Source organism: Mustela putorius, unplaced genomic scaffold (genome assembly GCF_011764305.1).
Source record: "Mustela putorius furo isolate JIRA1106 unplaced genomic scaffold, ASM1176430v1.1 tig00003853_pilon_pilon_pilon, whole genome shotgun sequence".
In the NCBI taxonomy this organism is placed as follows: Eukaryota; Metazoa; Chordata; class Mammalia; order Carnivora; family Mustelidae; genus Mustela; species Mustela putorius.
The window spans coordinates 14,867,950-14,884,542 of NW_025422005.1; the positions used below are offsets into that span (position 1 = coordinate 14,867,950).

At 36.3% G+C, this 16,593-nt stretch overlaps 1 protein-coding gene across 30 annotated transcripts in view; it reads right to left on the minus strand.

Moving 5' to 3' along the window:
* EIF4G3 (eukaryotic translation initiation factor 4 gamma 3) overlaps positions 1-16,593 on the minus strand; it is a 346,931-nt gene that overhangs the window by 159,843 nt on the left and 170,495 nt on the right. For 14 of the 30 annotated variants that reach the window (XM_045063894.1, XM_045063895.1, XM_045063888.1 and 11 more), the window contains 3 exons: positions 12,433-12,528; positions 10,848-10,961; positions 7,102-7,134 (listed from right to left, as the gene is read on the minus strand). In XM_045063894.1, the coding sequence (XP_044919829.1) occupies positions 7,102-7,134; positions 10,848-10,961; positions 12,433-12,528 (243 nt within the window). The remainder of the gene's footprint in view (positions 1-7,101; positions 7,135-10,847; positions 10,962-12,432; positions 12,529-16,593) is intronic. The other 16 variants (XM_045063904.1, XM_045063903.1, XM_045063901.1 and 13 more) reach the window with 3 other exon arrangements.

A 16,593-nucleotide genomic window follows, 5' to 3' on the forward strand; every position in this document is an offset into this window, starting at 1 on the left:
ATTTAAATCTCTTATTTGACATGCCCTTCAGGTTGCGACACTTGAGCAACCAAAGACACAGTCCATTTCATTATTAAATGGAGTTCTGACTTTCCTTTTACTGGCTCCAAATTTTTCTCTCTGTATCATTTTCCCTCTGGTCCAATAAATATTCCTAAAATCACATCAAAGTCAAATCCTTCTTCCACAGAAGTGATAAATCTCTAAGTTATGTGGAGACATCCATCACTGCCAACCTTCGCACCAATGTCTATTTTTTGTTCAAAGCCAATTACTTCCCTCCATGCCCTGTCCCTCCAACCAGCATATTAAATTCCCTTTTCAGTCTTCTCTCAATATGGTCCCACAGTTAAAAGTCTCACTAAATAGAGACCAAAACACAAATATCCAGGTCGTGTCTCCCTAGACTGTATCTGGGCTCACTCAATAAATTTATCTGTTGCTAAACGAAACAGCAACATCTCTCTCTTATTCTGGCTGACTATATTTCCATTAATAAAACCAAGAATAACAGGAGCTGTTCTGTCAACCACATTTTACTACTGATTGGTACTGAGTTACAATCTCATAAAACCCTTACGTCTTCTTTATATATAACCTGGCAACAAGTCATGTTCTTCACTTTTGTGTATACTCTTAGGGCTGTGTAATGAAGTTCAGATAAGGAATAGTGTATGTTGTTTCTTTGAAAATGTATTTGGCTAATTACAAACCCATCATTTCAGACTGTACAGATACTTCTGGATTCCAAATGTATAATACAAGGTCAAAACCACATAACTATCAGCAAATTTGACAGGCATGTCTTTAATCCAAGTCACTGATGAAAATGCCAGAAAAGGCTAAGTAGAGAAGGGAGGAATCATGTACAACATAAGTATCATTCCCAAACTTGATTTCAATCTGTTTTAAGTCTTTTATCTTTCAATGGTCCACTAATATGCCAGGAGAATGGCAAGGGAAAGAATCAGCTCTCATTTGGTGGTCATTGTGCAACTTTTCCAAAGGGCTTGGATACATTTATAACAGAGGCTGAATTTAGAGTACTCATGATAGCTAACTTTCACTGTAAAATTCTAGAAACCAAAAGGAAAATGTTACCCCTTGGAAAATACTTCTAAAGATGTGATAATTATACCGTTACCTAAAGTTTCCTTGCCAATAACATTAGGAATAAATGTTTTTTGAATATGTTGGCAATTCTATCACTTTTCATGACTTCACTCTTTCTAAAATCATCAAAAGACAAGGATATCTTTTTTAAAAACTAAATAATAAGTTGATATTCTCTGAAAACTACCCATTCATTTTCAGCAACTCAAAAAATCTATTCAATCACATTAGTTCTTCCTCTGTGGAAAAAACTACAGAATAATTATTATTTTGCAAAGCAATAAAAACTATATAAAAAATGTGCTTCTGAAATCCCTAGCTTTCTGCAATATATAGTTCAGCCTCCTAGAGGAACAGTAAGATTTGGAATTATGAATTTTTTAGGTTAATATCTTTAAAAATTCTAAAGTACTTTTGAGAAAAATAACTGCTGTAATTTTCTCACAAGTTGTAAGGGAATAAGCAGTGAAGAGTCCGCGTAATGGGGTATCATTCAAGTATCAACCAGATACTCTGCTGACTTACACCAATTTAAAACGAATTCTAAATTCTTTCTGTACCTTCCCTGCATGTGGCCAATATCACATAATTTATGTGTCATTAAGAATTAAAAGATGTAAGCTCTAGAGCTGAGTTGTTCAATAGAATAGCCACTCGCCATATTTGATGACTTATAATGAAAGATTCCGTTCTTCAGTTGCGCTGCACAGTTTCAGTGCTCAATAGCCACATGTGCAAACGTGTCATGAACAACACACTAACATTTTCACCACCATTACAAGAGTTCTACTAGACAGTAGTGCCATAGAGGATTATGTAAGATGGAAGGAAAAAAACCCCGAGGATTCTGTTCAGGGACAGGTGTTCTGTCTGTCCATGCTGCAGACTCTGAAAAATGAGCATCCTTGTAGAATACTTTGCTCACAGGCAAAAACAGGCTGAGAAAGGAGGGAAAGATAGGCAGGTTATGTCACTGTTAAAGCAAATTGACATTTACCCAGAATCTACTATGTGCCAGGGACTCTGACAGGCAGGTATTCTGATCCTCATAACTCCCTTAGGAAGTAGGTGCAGTTGTTGTAAAACTTCAATATTTTATCACTTATGGGCATATTTTAGCCACTTCCAAAGATAAGAAATCTGAGGCTCGAAGTTAGTTTGTAGTGAAGCCAAGATTCCCAGTTATGCCAACTCCCAACCTGTATTTTCCTTTACTATTTCTGCCCTAACCCTACAACTCTTTGGTGACTAAGGCACTAGATAAACTGCCCATGGCTGACTTACATTAAGCTCTGAAAAATCTAAGAGGACTGGTCATAAGGCTGCATAATGCTTGATCTTATTTCTACTTTGCTTGATATGCCAAGTCTGACCCCAGAGGCAAACTCTAAACTTTCATTTATTTTATTTTCCAAATCTAAGAAACTGCACAGAGCAATACAAATATTTCTCCACCAGAAACTAAGACTTCAAATGTAACAACACAAAAACCTTGAAGGGTCATAATGAAAAAAATTTAAAAAATAAAAATAAGCCAGCAGTTTTCTTTTCTTTTAATCTTTTAGTAAAAAGAACAAAACTACAACAGAAAACATGCACAGTTTCAATGCTGTTCGCTACTAGGTAACATATTTCCTTGATGTGAAATACTGTTAAGCTTTATCAAGCTTTTATTTGTTTACAATAAATCCAATTACTTCGAATATGGCACACTATTCAACATTTGTCAATATTATGGGAACTAAAATCATGTATCAACACATTGCAAAATATTTTTGTTCTATGAACACTTTTAAATACCAATTCCCTGATCTTTCTCAAAATGCAGACTACTCAGCCACAGAATATAACCAACACTTGATCTCTGTTGTGAAATCCAAAAGTAAAATAAGGACAGGAACACAAGTAACTTTAAACCACAACTACACAAATTTCAACAACTAAACATGAAATTAATAACACAAGCCAGAATCTACATTATACCAAGTGACTTGCTTTACTTATGAGTGTACGTTCTGTTCTTTCTGTTTCTAATTACCTTGGGATTTTCAAACATCAGAGTAAAAATAGTTGCCATATTTCTAAAGCCATGGGTGTCTGCATATAAAATTACTTAGTACTTCTTCTTTTACCTTTTAAGAAAATTGTTAGTCTAATCTAAAACTCTCCAGGCTACAAAATGCAAAAAGAATGGAACATCCTAATTAATTAATCTGAAAGAATCCCTGTAAAAGCCTAAAACTAAAAAACTAATGGTACTGGAAGAAGACACGGCTGACATAATTCTAACTGGAGCATGGTATCCCTGACTTGAGGGACTCAGTAAGAGCTCTCTAGCTGGCCACACATAAAGATACTCTACCTAAAAGTAGTTCCAAGAAAAACATTCTGTTACAGTTTCTTGATCCTATTCAACTAAAAATATCACTATCCAGAATGCTGTTTCATTTCAATTCAGTTAACTTCATTTTACAAAGAAGAAAAAAAATATACACATAGGTTCTAGATTACTAAACTGGACAATCGTGTTTTCATTTCGCAAGCAATTACCTCCAATTATCTTATCTAAATAACAGTATTTTTATTCTTTGTAATGTTTATAGAACCAATGGTTACTAAGCAGTCACAAAAACTTAACGTATTTACAGTTGGACTTTAGAAACAACAATCACAGGAGCCATCATCCAGCATCAAATTACTGTGTTTAAAAAAAAATATATATATATATAAAGCATGAAAGGATGTGGTCAGAAAGGCAGCCACTGATGAACAATTCAATAAAGGAGAAATAGGAAATCTATTCACTAAGTCTAACTAGTCATAGCTAATTATAACTCCTGATTTAATTCTTTCTGGCCAAAGAAAACAATTATAGATTAAAAAATAATTTATGCCTTCAATTCACAACAAACCAAAAATAACCTAGGACATGGATGTTTTACCCTTTAAAAATGTATTCTCTGTGTACCACTCAATGTTTTTTACCATTTGCTCTCATTATACAAGTTTCTATCTACTATTTTGTCTTATGAGCATCTCCTTCTCTATGAACCTCTACCTGACTGACTTTCTTTTTCTTTTCCTTCCTTCCTTCCTTCCGTTTTCTTTTGAGACATCGGATGGGGATGTGAGGAGGAGCACAGGGAGAGGGAAAGAATCTCAAGCAGGCTCCATGCCCACCAATGGAACCCGAAATGGGGCTCGGTCTCACGACCCTGAGATCACAACCTCAGCCAAAAACCAAGAGTGGGACACTTACCCAACTAAGCCACCCAAGTAGCCCCTCTAACATGACTTTAGATTTGAGGAGAAGACTGTTTTAAATACAAACTTCAACCATTAATTCTCAAGTGGGAAATAGTATCATCTCCATGGGGGTTATCTGGAAATATGTGGAGGTGTTTTTTGTTTTGTTTCGTTTTTTAATTGTCACTGCGGGAATTCTACTGGCATTTAGAGTCCTAAGGTTGCTAAATGAACTGCAATTCACAGGGAAGGATTTCATAACTGGTTATCCCACCCAAAATGCCAATATCTATTCCATACTGGAACAAACCAAACTGGACTGTACAGCCATGGATAAAGCAGAGCAAACTCTTCCTAACAATTCGCTCTCCGCCACAGCACGGCTTCAGCTAACTCCCGCTCAGCACTGTCACTTCAACTCCCGGCCCTCTCTCTCCTAGTTTTCCAAGGGGACTAATTCCTACTGCTGTCTCCACCAAAGTTATAGGTTTCCGTACTCAATTCTCTCTGGTGTTATGAGAAATTTTAAACTGCTATTTAGAAAGGAGGAATACCAGAGTAAAAAGCAGCCAGCTCTCTGGTTTTTGTATCCAAAAGTAACACTCTGGATTTATGATCCATCTCAAGAATTGATCTTCAAGAACTTGTGTCAGAAAGTAATTACGTTCCTTGCTAATGAATAAATAATAAGCATATACACACAGGGAGTTCTACTTTTCTAATGGTTGAAATATGCCATAACTTCACAAGCATTATCCCATAGCTAAATAAAGAACCAATCTGCCAAAACTTTGAGTCATATGACACATGAAAATCATTTCAGAAACTAAATCAACCTTTTCTCACCAAGACTCCTTTAAGTGTTCCTTGGTTTTTGGAATTAAAGAAGACAAAGAGCATCACAAGACTTTAGGCTCAGGAGAAAGTTCAGAAAACAAATTTTCCCAGAGTAGATAAGACTCTTTTATAAAGGCTTAACTACAACATCCCTTTTTGAGGACCAATGCAATTGAACAGAAATTATAGAAACACTCAGCCTTATATGAAGGAGCTTAGAAATAGTTTTTCTTAATCAGTAGTTTTTTTCCTACACTGCTTTTGGAACAGAGAACTCCCAGGTTTCTCTGTTAGGAATAGTTCTATGGCTTGATCCCTGACTAAAATTTAAGCCTTGCCTCTATGACCATTGACGAAATATTTTATAAAATTTATAATCAACCTTTTTACCTATGGGCTTATCTTCCTTTCAATTATAAGTAATCAATCTAGAATTGTAGTATATGCCAAACACTGCTAATCACTGTCCTTTCATTATCTCATTTACTCTTCATATCAGTCCTAAGATGGGTACTAGTATTGTCCCCATTTTACAGATGAGAAAACAGGCTGAGACCAATGAATAAATTGCCCAAAACCACTCAGTTAGTAAGACTCAAACCTAGGTCTAGTTGACACGACAATGCAAGCTCTTAAAGTACTTTAACAATGCTGTCTGTTGATACTAAAAAATACCCGAATTTTATTTCTTCATCTAACCCAAAAGAATTGCCATCCATTTCACATAACCATATCTGAGTTCTCCTGCAAAGTGTCCTTAGCACCTCAGAATATGCTTTGTTTTTTATCATCTAAATTAAAAAGACTTCATTTTGAGAAATAGAGCCTTATATCACAGGTAGACAATGAAATCCAGCAATTACACCATGTCCATTTACTCAATAATAAGAATTCTAACTATGATTAACACAGGTAAACAATGGGTAACACTTCTTTCATTTTATCAAACCATGCTAGGCTGCATAACAGTATCAAAAAACAGCTAACACTTCCTGCTGTTTACTTTATGTCAGATGCCTAAAGAATCTTATCTCTAAAATGGAGGGCATTTATTCCCGTTTCCCATATGAGGGAACTAAGGCTCAGAAAGAAATCTGTTTAACCCAGATAGTTGCACAGTAAAGCTGGTAATATGAACCCAGATCTGTAAGGCCTAGGCCCTTTCAACTATAGCAAGAGAAAATGTTTCAGGATACTCTGTAAGAAGCTATTTGGAGGGAAAAACCCTGCAAGATTTTTCTTTATCCCAAACCACCTCCTCTAGTATATTCCTGCTAAATAAATTAGTGCCAGCATATACATTTTTTAATTTTAATTTATATAATTACTTCATTTAAAAAGAACCAACTGGCTACAAATATTAAAATTAAATAATGTATTTATTTTCTATGTATCCTGAGAATAATTCTATGAAACAAATGACTATGTATTAACTGTTAATTTGCTATTAGATCTAAGTTAGTAACTGAGATTAAGTGGTTTTAGAAATACTAATGCTGTTTTATACACATCAATACAAGTTACATCAGAATGTTAACAGAAAACCCTTAGAATGTTGCCTGTTCCAGTCAAATTTAAACAATACATATAACCACAAAATCTGTGAGGGCTTACCATATCTGAAAATTTTCAGGGTTCCCTAAATTGAGAGCAATTGTTTTGGGGGGAAAAAAACACTTTATTATTTTTAAATTGTGCCATTAACAGAAGGGAATGTGTTCATTAATAACAAAATGCCGTGAAATTAGTGAAGGACAAAAAGAACAGAATCACAGGAGACTGGAGCTACTCTTAAAGAGTACAGGTTGGGTGGTTCCCTGGAATGGCAGCATTCTAAGGATCAGCAGCTACTAAAGCCCCCACCTATTAGTTAAAGGTGATAGTGAAGGGGCAAGGGTACAGTACCTGGTGATGGGCAGGTCGAGGCCCCGCTGCAAACTGAGAAAAGGAGGGAAAACAAACACAAAAGGAAAGGCACAAAGAGTCAGAAACACCACAACAAAAACCAAAATGTCACACAATATGCCAAAAGAAAAAAACCCACAAGAAAAAAAACAAAACAAAACAAAAAAAAAAACACAAACAGTCAAAGCTTTGCTGCAGGACAGTGACAGACAGGTACTAAGATTCAACAGGTTAACACCACTCCAGCTATAGTTTGCCATTTATCAGCTGGGAGAGAAACAGCTAAGCTGTTAGGCACATAAGGGTATCTCTCTGATAGGAATATTAAAAAAAAAATAAAATAAAATCCTAAAATAAAGCAAAAGAAGGTTTGAAATACTAAGTGATTATATTAAGACAAACATGAAAAAGTCAAGAGTGCTTATGCAACTGATACAGCTGGAGGAAATGGAGAAGTTTTTATATTATAAGAAATAGCCAGGAGGTAATTAAAATGTCCAACAGGAAATACAGAATGTTAACAGGACCGATTTCAAATTCACTTTAGTTTAATAGGGTATCTCACACGTGAAATGGAAATTTCAGTATCTTCCTTTATTTCTTAAAGAATAAAATTTCATTTATATATCTATAAATATACAAATATATTTATAATATATAAATATATATTTAAATATATAAATTACGACATATATATTTAAATACAATTAACTAGTAAAGTTTAATATCAGGCATACCAAAGCAAATAGCTGGTAAAGAACATCACCCTTTAAAATGATTAATCAAAGTGGTACTATTTTAAGCTCAGGAAGAAAAAAGAGTGAAAGAAATCAAATCTCTCAGTTTTTATACACAATAGCACAACACTGTCCATATGTACCTACTGCTATTTGATACTGAGAATAAAAACAAACAAAAAAATATAATTCCTTAGCCCAACAGAGTGCTTAAAAGCAGGTAATACACACTCTCTTACTTTCCCTAATGTACAATGAAAGAAAAAGCTTTCCTACTAATAAAATTTTAAGTACTAAACTTGTAAGATCAACTATTCTTCACTAGACCATTAACTAGACTTCCAGTGTGATTTCACTAAAAAAGACAGAGAAGCTGAGTGCCTGGGTGGCTCTGCTTTCTGCTCAGGTCATGATCCCAGGGTCCTGGGATTGAGCCCTGCATCTGGCTCTCTGCTCAGCAGGGAGCCTGCTTCCTCCTCTCTCTCTCTCTCTGCTGCCTCTTTGCGTACTTGTGATCTGTCTGTCAAATAAATAAATGAAATCTTAAAAAAAGACAGAGAAAACTGTTCAGACATAGTGTCATGTCCTGGCTACTAATACATTAACTATTGAAATGTTAACGACCCCCTTAATAGTGAAAAGAAAATATTTACAAAGCAGTTTTGAACTCAAACCACAAGGACTTGAATGGAATACATTTAAGAAACTAAAATACGTCTTCAGTTATTTCCTAGAAAGCCTTCCTTCTATTAACTCAACACTGCAGGTGAATCAGACTGAAGATTAACTAAGAACCAATCCCTCATACTCAGAATTTAAGTTACATGCAAGAGATGTGGAATTATTCCCCAATTGCTGCTATTTCATGTAAATAATTTTCAAAAAATTGCAGTGGAGCATATGCCACAATGCAGGAGCTGGCTGAAGACTGCTTTATTAAGAATTCTTCTTAGAAGCTAAAACATCACCTATTTTTCAAGTAATGAAAAGTGTCTTAAACACAATTCGAAGTTTTTCAGCATAAATTAACAAGCCCTTGATGACCCGTGTGATTAGAGTGTGTTAGGTCAGCCATTATATCTGCTAACTACTATAAAAGAGTTTTTTAGAATGATGATAAGGGCAACTTTACTTCGTGAACTTTTTCTCTTCATAGAAACTGAGGTCTTATATTTTCAGTTTTCCAATTATGAAAAGAAAACAGATCATACCTCTACTATGGACACCAAATTTCAAGAATAGGCAATACCACCCATGTGGTGTGAAAGTAGGAGGTGGAAGTGAGATGTTTCTACATGACACTTTTGAAGAAAATGAGAGAGAAGGGCCACGTTAAAAAATTAACCTGAGTATAGCAGTACCTGTCTTATCACTGTTCCACAGAAAGGTCTCATTTCTAAGGCTCTAAAATAAAAGTTGTAACTTCATATATTCGGAAGATTCCAGTCAAAAGAGAACTTTCTATGAGCAAGAGGAGTATCTTATAAAATTACACATATATTTTAAAAAAACCAAAAACAAAAACAAAAAACAAAACAAAAAAAAACACAAGTTAGTTGGAAAGTACCCTAGTCTATTTTGCACTAGTCACCATTGGCTATTGAGCTTTCCACTTGGAATGACAACAGTCTTAATCCTATGGGTAACTGTAAGCAACAGAACAAACTGTAGTCACTGCTGGCTCATATTAAAAATAGAAAGATTCATTTCTTCTTTTTATTTTTTAAGGGGTTTTTAGATGGTGAGGACTGTAGATATTAAGGAAAGCAGCCTTCTGTGAACTTGGATCCAATGTTAATGCCACCCACCCACCCATTCACTCACTCTTCTGTGCACAGTTGGCAACAGGGCATGGCCAACATAACACTGATGCATTTTTGGCACTTAGAACCACAAAATATAACCAGTGGATACAGGTTACTACAAAAGCCAAACTGTTCCCCCTTCCAATGAGGCATTTAATAGATACTTTGGAGGCTATTTAAAAATAAGCTATTTTTTAAAGAGTTCCAGTATAACCAGAAAATGGAACAGATAGGTAGCTAACCAGTACCTTTTTGCTTTTAAACAAATTTTCAATAATATGAATTTCACTAAGATACTATACATCAAATAGAAATACAGACACAAAGATAACCTGAAAAGAGGGAGGGGTGCCACGTGAAGCCACTTGGATTGCAAAGGCAGCTGTCCAGGGAAGAACAGAAGAGCCTAAACTGTGCAATTGCCAATGGCCCATTAATGCAGAAATAGAATGGAGTAAGTTTTAGCTGCTCTACAAAGCCAAGGGAAGGGTCCCTTCCTGAGTGCAACAGCTTACCTCTCCTCACCAGTTGAGATAGCTGTGGGATGGATGAGACTAAACTATGGCAACTTGGGATGTAGAAAGAAAATGCAATCCTGTCAAACTTCATATCCCAACTTCACCCTCCCAGCACCAACACAAATGAAATAAAGAAAACTGGACCCAAAACAACAAGCAAGAGTAGGCTAGGGTTTGCTAGTCTTGCACTTGTTTTGGGATATGTAATGGAATGTTATGTGTGTGGTTTTTAGTAATGGGGGTGGTAATGGTCACTAGCAGAGCAGATGGCAAAAATTGCATAGAGGATAGTATCTGAAGAGTTTATGACCACAGAAACATGGCTGACAACTACAGACAATTTCCTCTTTGATATTCAATTATAAAAAGGAAAGAGGGAAAAAGAAGCCTTGAAATTTATCTTTTAATATCAAATTTATCTGAAAGGGATATCCCTCTTTGAGTTTAAAATAAAGAAAAATCTAAACCCCAAATTACTCCTGTCTAATTCCCAATCAAGAAGACCCACCCAATTTGTTATTCTTTTCCCCGCTATGCCTGGCAGAAACTGCCATGCTAGGTTAGACTTCCAGAGAAGAAGCAATCAAAGCATTTCTGTTCATCAGCCAATAAATGGATGTGGTCAAAAATAATGAGTGCCAGAGGCACCACTGCCTGCAAGAAGTACAGTTTGTTATATTGCTTACAATGCAGTATTTTATCCAGCCTCTTCCAGCCAAGGACCTGTAAACGGGAGTCTGTTCCAAAACCTTCCTCCTCTTCCAGTTGTCTGTGCAATGTATTGGCACTGTTCTGCTGGGCTGTCAAAAAAACTGGTTTAGAGATGCAGCTCTTCAGTCAGGTTTTGCGCCAGTTCTAACCATGTAAATTTCTTTTCTTTCAATAATTATAAAAGGATGGGGTGAAGAGGGCCATAGTTCTTTGCAGTAAGAGCTTACCATAATGTCCCATGTTTAATGACTAGAAGCAGGGCCTATCTAAATTAATCTGGTCAGATCTCAGGCCCACTCCAAGTAGTCAAGTATCCACAACCCCAAACCACTCTCAGAACACAACTTGCATCGGACATCTTGTTGATCATTTCAGCAAAAAAAAAAAAAAAAAAAAAAAAGAAAGAAAGAAAGAAAGAAAAAGAAAAAAGAAAAAGAAAAGAAAAGAAAAGGAAAAGGAAAAATGAAAAAAAAAGACAAGCAAACAGGCAACTAGGACCAAAGTCCCACCTCTTTAGAAAGGTTCTTCCACCCCCTGGGGAGAACCAGGATCTAAGAACAGGTATCGGAGAAGAGGGCAATAGGGAAAAGGAAGACAGAAGAGGGTAAGAAAGAGATTACATTTTGGTGCAGTCCATGATCTCTAGTTCTTTGAGCAATTTTTCATACATTTCAACATTTCTCAGTTCATGCATAAAACCAAATGAATAGGAGCTAATGCAATGAAATACCCCTATACTATAGGCAAAAAAGCAGGGGTGGGAAACCAAAGAAGATACCTGTACTCTGAGGAAAACACAGAGCTGAGATACAAGTAGGAATGTGAGATACGATGTGAGATGTTACAGAAGCACCTTCTGGCAAAAATCAGTCATGCAGGGCAGGAAACGACGTTCTAAGGAATGGACAGCTGAAGCCACTATATACTTTTGTGAAACAGAGGGATGAACCTAGAGTAAATTCTCAGTCTTTGCAATATTTATTGCAATCCATGTAAAGGATGAGCAAAGAGGATGACAGCATTTTAATTTGTATCACAATTTATTTACCGTCTGAAAAAATAAATACACCACTGGTGTATGTCATGCATATGTCCAAACTGTCAAATGGTTAGAACTGTTCTAGCGACACCGATTCAGAAATCTTACTTCCCAAACCACTGAAATTTGAGTCTAATTAATGAAATTTAATTTACTTTTAAAATCACTGTGCTTTACTGTCCTCCTGAATTGTGAATAGTACAACAAATTAAGAGCTGAAATGAACTTGAATGCAACCAGATTAAAAAAAAAAAAAAATCATGCCACAGAAAAGTAAAAGAAGATAAAAAGCTCCATTTCTTCTCTCAATAAATTTAAATTATTCCTATACTAAAAGTCTGAAAATGCAGTTCTGACCAATAATAATAATAATAATAGTAATAATAATAATAAAGTAAAATAAACTGTCCTTGGAACAAGTTTCCAAAAACGAGTAAAAGTTTTAGCCAAAGGAACCGAAGCTCCTAAAAACACAAACTTAAACGGAAAACACTGTCTAGAACAAGCTTCTGTATACTTACCGGAGAACGGGTTTGAGGTTGTGAATTCATTGTCTGAGGGGCTTGAGGGTATACCAACGTGGTTGGACCTGCATTCTGTCCAGAGGGATATGGGGTCTGTCAAAAAAATGACAAGAACAATATCATATTTTGAATATACAGGCAGGATAACTCAAAGTATTCAAAAGAAATTTATTAAAGTATTTACTAATACGGTTTACAACTCTACTTTTAAAAACTTATCTTTACCACAATACACAGCAATTCAGAATCAGAGTGGCATTTTTTTAAGAGGTTACTTTAAACACCTCCTGATAAGAAGACATCTGCAACCCAACAACTAAGTACAATGATTTGATAACCTAAGTACAAAGAGCACTCACTGTCAATTCATCTATTTCAGAAACGGACAGACCATGCCACAAACAAAATGAAACATGGCTGAGAGAATGTGTTATTGCTGTGGTAAGTTTTCCAAAGTATCTATAAGCAAAGAAAACCACTGAGGAAGACACCCCAGAGACAAATTAGCAGTTCACTAGGTTTACTGCTATATTGTTGCTGTTCTCTTCCACTGCTTACACTTTAATCCTTTTACACGACCATTTTCTTTTTTTTACATAAAAATATATAATCAATACGAACTTTAGTCAAAAGCATGGGGTAAGTGGTACTATGTACTAACTTACCATAGGTTTTCTGAAAATAAGAATATCAGCTTTTCATTATGAAACCATGTTAAATACTACAAACTAGGGCGCCTGGGTAGCTCAGTGGGTTAAGCCGCTGCCTTCGGCTCGGGTCATGATTTCGGGATCCTGAGATGACATCCTGCATCGGGCTCTCTGCTTGGCAGGGGGCCTGCTTCCCTTCCTCTCTCTCTACCTGCCTCTCTGCCTACTTGTGATCTCTCTCTCTGTCAAATAAATAAATAAAATCTTTAAAAAAAAAAATACTACAAACTAGCATTTGTGCTACTGAATCCAGGAAAGGGGGAAAAAAAAAAGGGGACGCCTGGGTGGCTCAGTTGGTTGAGCAGCTGCCTTCGGCTCAGGTCATGATCCCAGTGTCCTGGGATCGAGTCCCACATTGGGCTCCTTGCTCAGCGGGGAGCCTGCTTCTCCCTGTGCCTCTGCCTGCCATTCAGTCTGCCTGCGCTCGTTCTCCCCCCCCCCCCCCCGATAAATAAATAAAATCTTAAAAAAAGAAGAAGAAGAAGAAGAAATCTGTAACATGTTTAAAATGAAATAAGAGCAGGTGCCTGGGTGGCTCAGTGGGTTAAGCCGCTGCCTTCGGCTCGGGTCATGATTTCGGGGTCCTGAGATGGCATCCTGCACCGGGCTCTCTGCTCGGCAGGGGGCCTGCTTCCTTTCCTCTCTCTGCCTACTTGTGATCTCTCTCTATCAAATAAATAAGTAAAAATCTTTTTAAAATAAATAAATAAAAATGAAATGAAATAAGGGCAATAGCAATGGATACAGAATCACAGGACTTGGCTTCAAATCCCACCTGCCATTTACTTGGGCAAGTAATTTATCCTTCCCATGAATGTAAAAATATTAGCTAATCTACTTCACAAGTAAATTCCTAAGATTAAATGAGGAAAATTCAATTACTGTACAATCACCTTTTACCACCACAATACCAGTTCTACAAATGAGGAAATCAAAGGTCACAAAATTTAAATGTCAGGGCACTTGGGTGGCTCAGTTGGCTGAATCTCTGACTCCTGGTTTTGGCTTAGGTCATAATCTCGTGGGTCAAGAGATTGAGTCCCATGTCAGGCTCCAGACTCAGTCAGGAGTCGGCTTAAGATTCTCTCTCTCATGGAGCCTGGATGGCTCAGTGGGTTAAGCCTCTGCCTTCAGCTCAGGTCATGATCTCAGGGTCCTGGGATGGAGCCCACATTGGGCTCCCTACTCAGCAGAGAGCCTGCTCCCCCCACCCCTCCGTGCCTGCCTCTCTATTTGTGATCCCTCTCTGTCAAATAAATGAATAAAAAATCTTTAAAAAAAAATAAATTCTTTAAAAAAAAAAAAAGGATTCTCTCCCTCTTCACCCACTGGCAAGCTTGCTCTCTTTCTCCCTGTCTCTGTCTCTAACAAATAAATAAATCTCTTAAAAAAAAAAAAAAGAAAGAAAATACAAGTGTCTTATCCAAGGTAACAAAGTAAATGCTATCTCTAGAAAGTATTCTAACTTTGTTTTAAAAGAAAATTCTACAATTTTTAGCGTCTGTTGACCATTTAGCGGCAGTTTAGCTGGGATTAACAATTTAAAGCAAATGTCTGAGGGATGCCTGGCTGGCTAAGTCAGTGTAGCATCCAACTCCTGATACTGCAGTCATGAGTTCAAACCCCAAATTGGGTATAGAGATTACACACACACACACACACACACACACACACACACACACACACAATCTTCAAAGCAAATCTTTAAAAACTTTATCATAACTTCTAATTAATGAAAACAAAACAAAATCAATGGACACACACTGGACACAGAGGATAACTTGTAATCTTTGAACATGGTAACATTATGCCCATCTCTATAACCAACATTAAGGTCCTACCTACATCAGGTTAGTTTCCCTTTTTCACAACAGGTGTACTAAATCTGACCACAAATTGAAAATTATGACAGCAAGCATCTCAAATCTATCAAATAGGTGATAATTGCATCACATATGACCCAAAAGTTAGCCATGGATTTCTCACCAAAGATAATTTTTAGCACTGTCTGAAAAATCAAGTTTATGTGTATATATCACATTCAAACTCTAGAAGGCTGGAGGTTGACTATTTCAACTTAAAGTTAACTTTCTAATTGAAGTTAACTATTCCAACATAAGAGAGGTAAATGGATTTCTTTGCCAATATGAATGCCTTTTATTTCTTTTTGTTGTCTGATTGCTGAGGCTAGGACTTCTAGTACTATGTTGAACAATAATGGTGAAAGTGGGCATCTCTGTCAGGTTCCTGACCTTAAGGGAAAACCTCTCAGTTTTTCCCCACTGAGAATGACATTCGCTGTGGGCTTTTCATAGATGGCTTTTATGATACTTAGGTATGTTCCCTCTATCCTTATAGTTTGAACAGTTTTAATCAGGAAAGGCTGCTGTATTTTATCAAGTGCTTTTTCTATCAGTTGAAAGGATCATACGGTTTTTGTCTTTTCTTCTATTACTGTTCTCTATCACGCTGATTGATTTCTGAAAGCTGAACCACCCTGCATCCCAGAATAAAACTCACCTGATTGTGGTGAATAATCTTTTTAATGTACTGTTGGATCCTACTGGCTAGGAATATTTTGGCATCCATGTTCATCAGGCTATTCGTCTGTAATTCTCGTTTTTGATGGGATCTTTGTCTAGTTTTGGGATCAGAGTAAAGCTGGCCTCATAGAAAGAGGAAGTTTTTCCATTATTTTTATTTTTTGAAACAGCTTCAGTAGAATAGGCATTATTTCTTCTTTAAAGGTTTGGTAGAATTCCCCTGGGAAGCCATCTGGCTCTGCACTCTTATTTTTCTGGAGATTTTTGATTACTGCTTAATTTCCTTGCTGGTTATTGGTCTGTTCAGATTGTCTATTTCTTCCTATTTCAGTCTTAGTAGTTTTTAAGTTTCCAGGAATGTGTCCACTTTTTCTTGATTGCTTAATTTGTTGACATACAATTGTTGATAATAATGTCTAATAATTGTTTCTATTTCCTTGGTGTTAATTGTGATCTCTCCTCTTTCATTCATGATTTTATTAATTTGGGTACTTTCCCTTTTCTTTTGGATAAGTCTGGCCAAAGGTTTACCAATCTCACTAATTGCTTCAAAGAACTAGTTTCTAGTTTCATTGATCTGTTCTACTGCTTTTCTGATTTGTATTTCATAGATTTTTACTCTATTCATTATTATTTCTCTTCTGTTTGGCTTAGGCCTTATTTGCTGTTCTTTCTCCAGGTCCTTTAGGTTAAGTTTAGCTTGTGCATATGGGATTTTTCTAATTTTTTTGAAGAGGCTTGGATGGCTACATATTTCCCTCCTAGGACCACCTTTGCAGTATCCTATAGGTTTTGGGTCGATGTGTTTTCATTTTCATTAGTTTCATTGAATTGTTTAAGTTCTTGAATTTCCTGGTTGGCCCAAACATCCTTTAGCAGGATACTCTTTAACTTTCAAGTGTTTT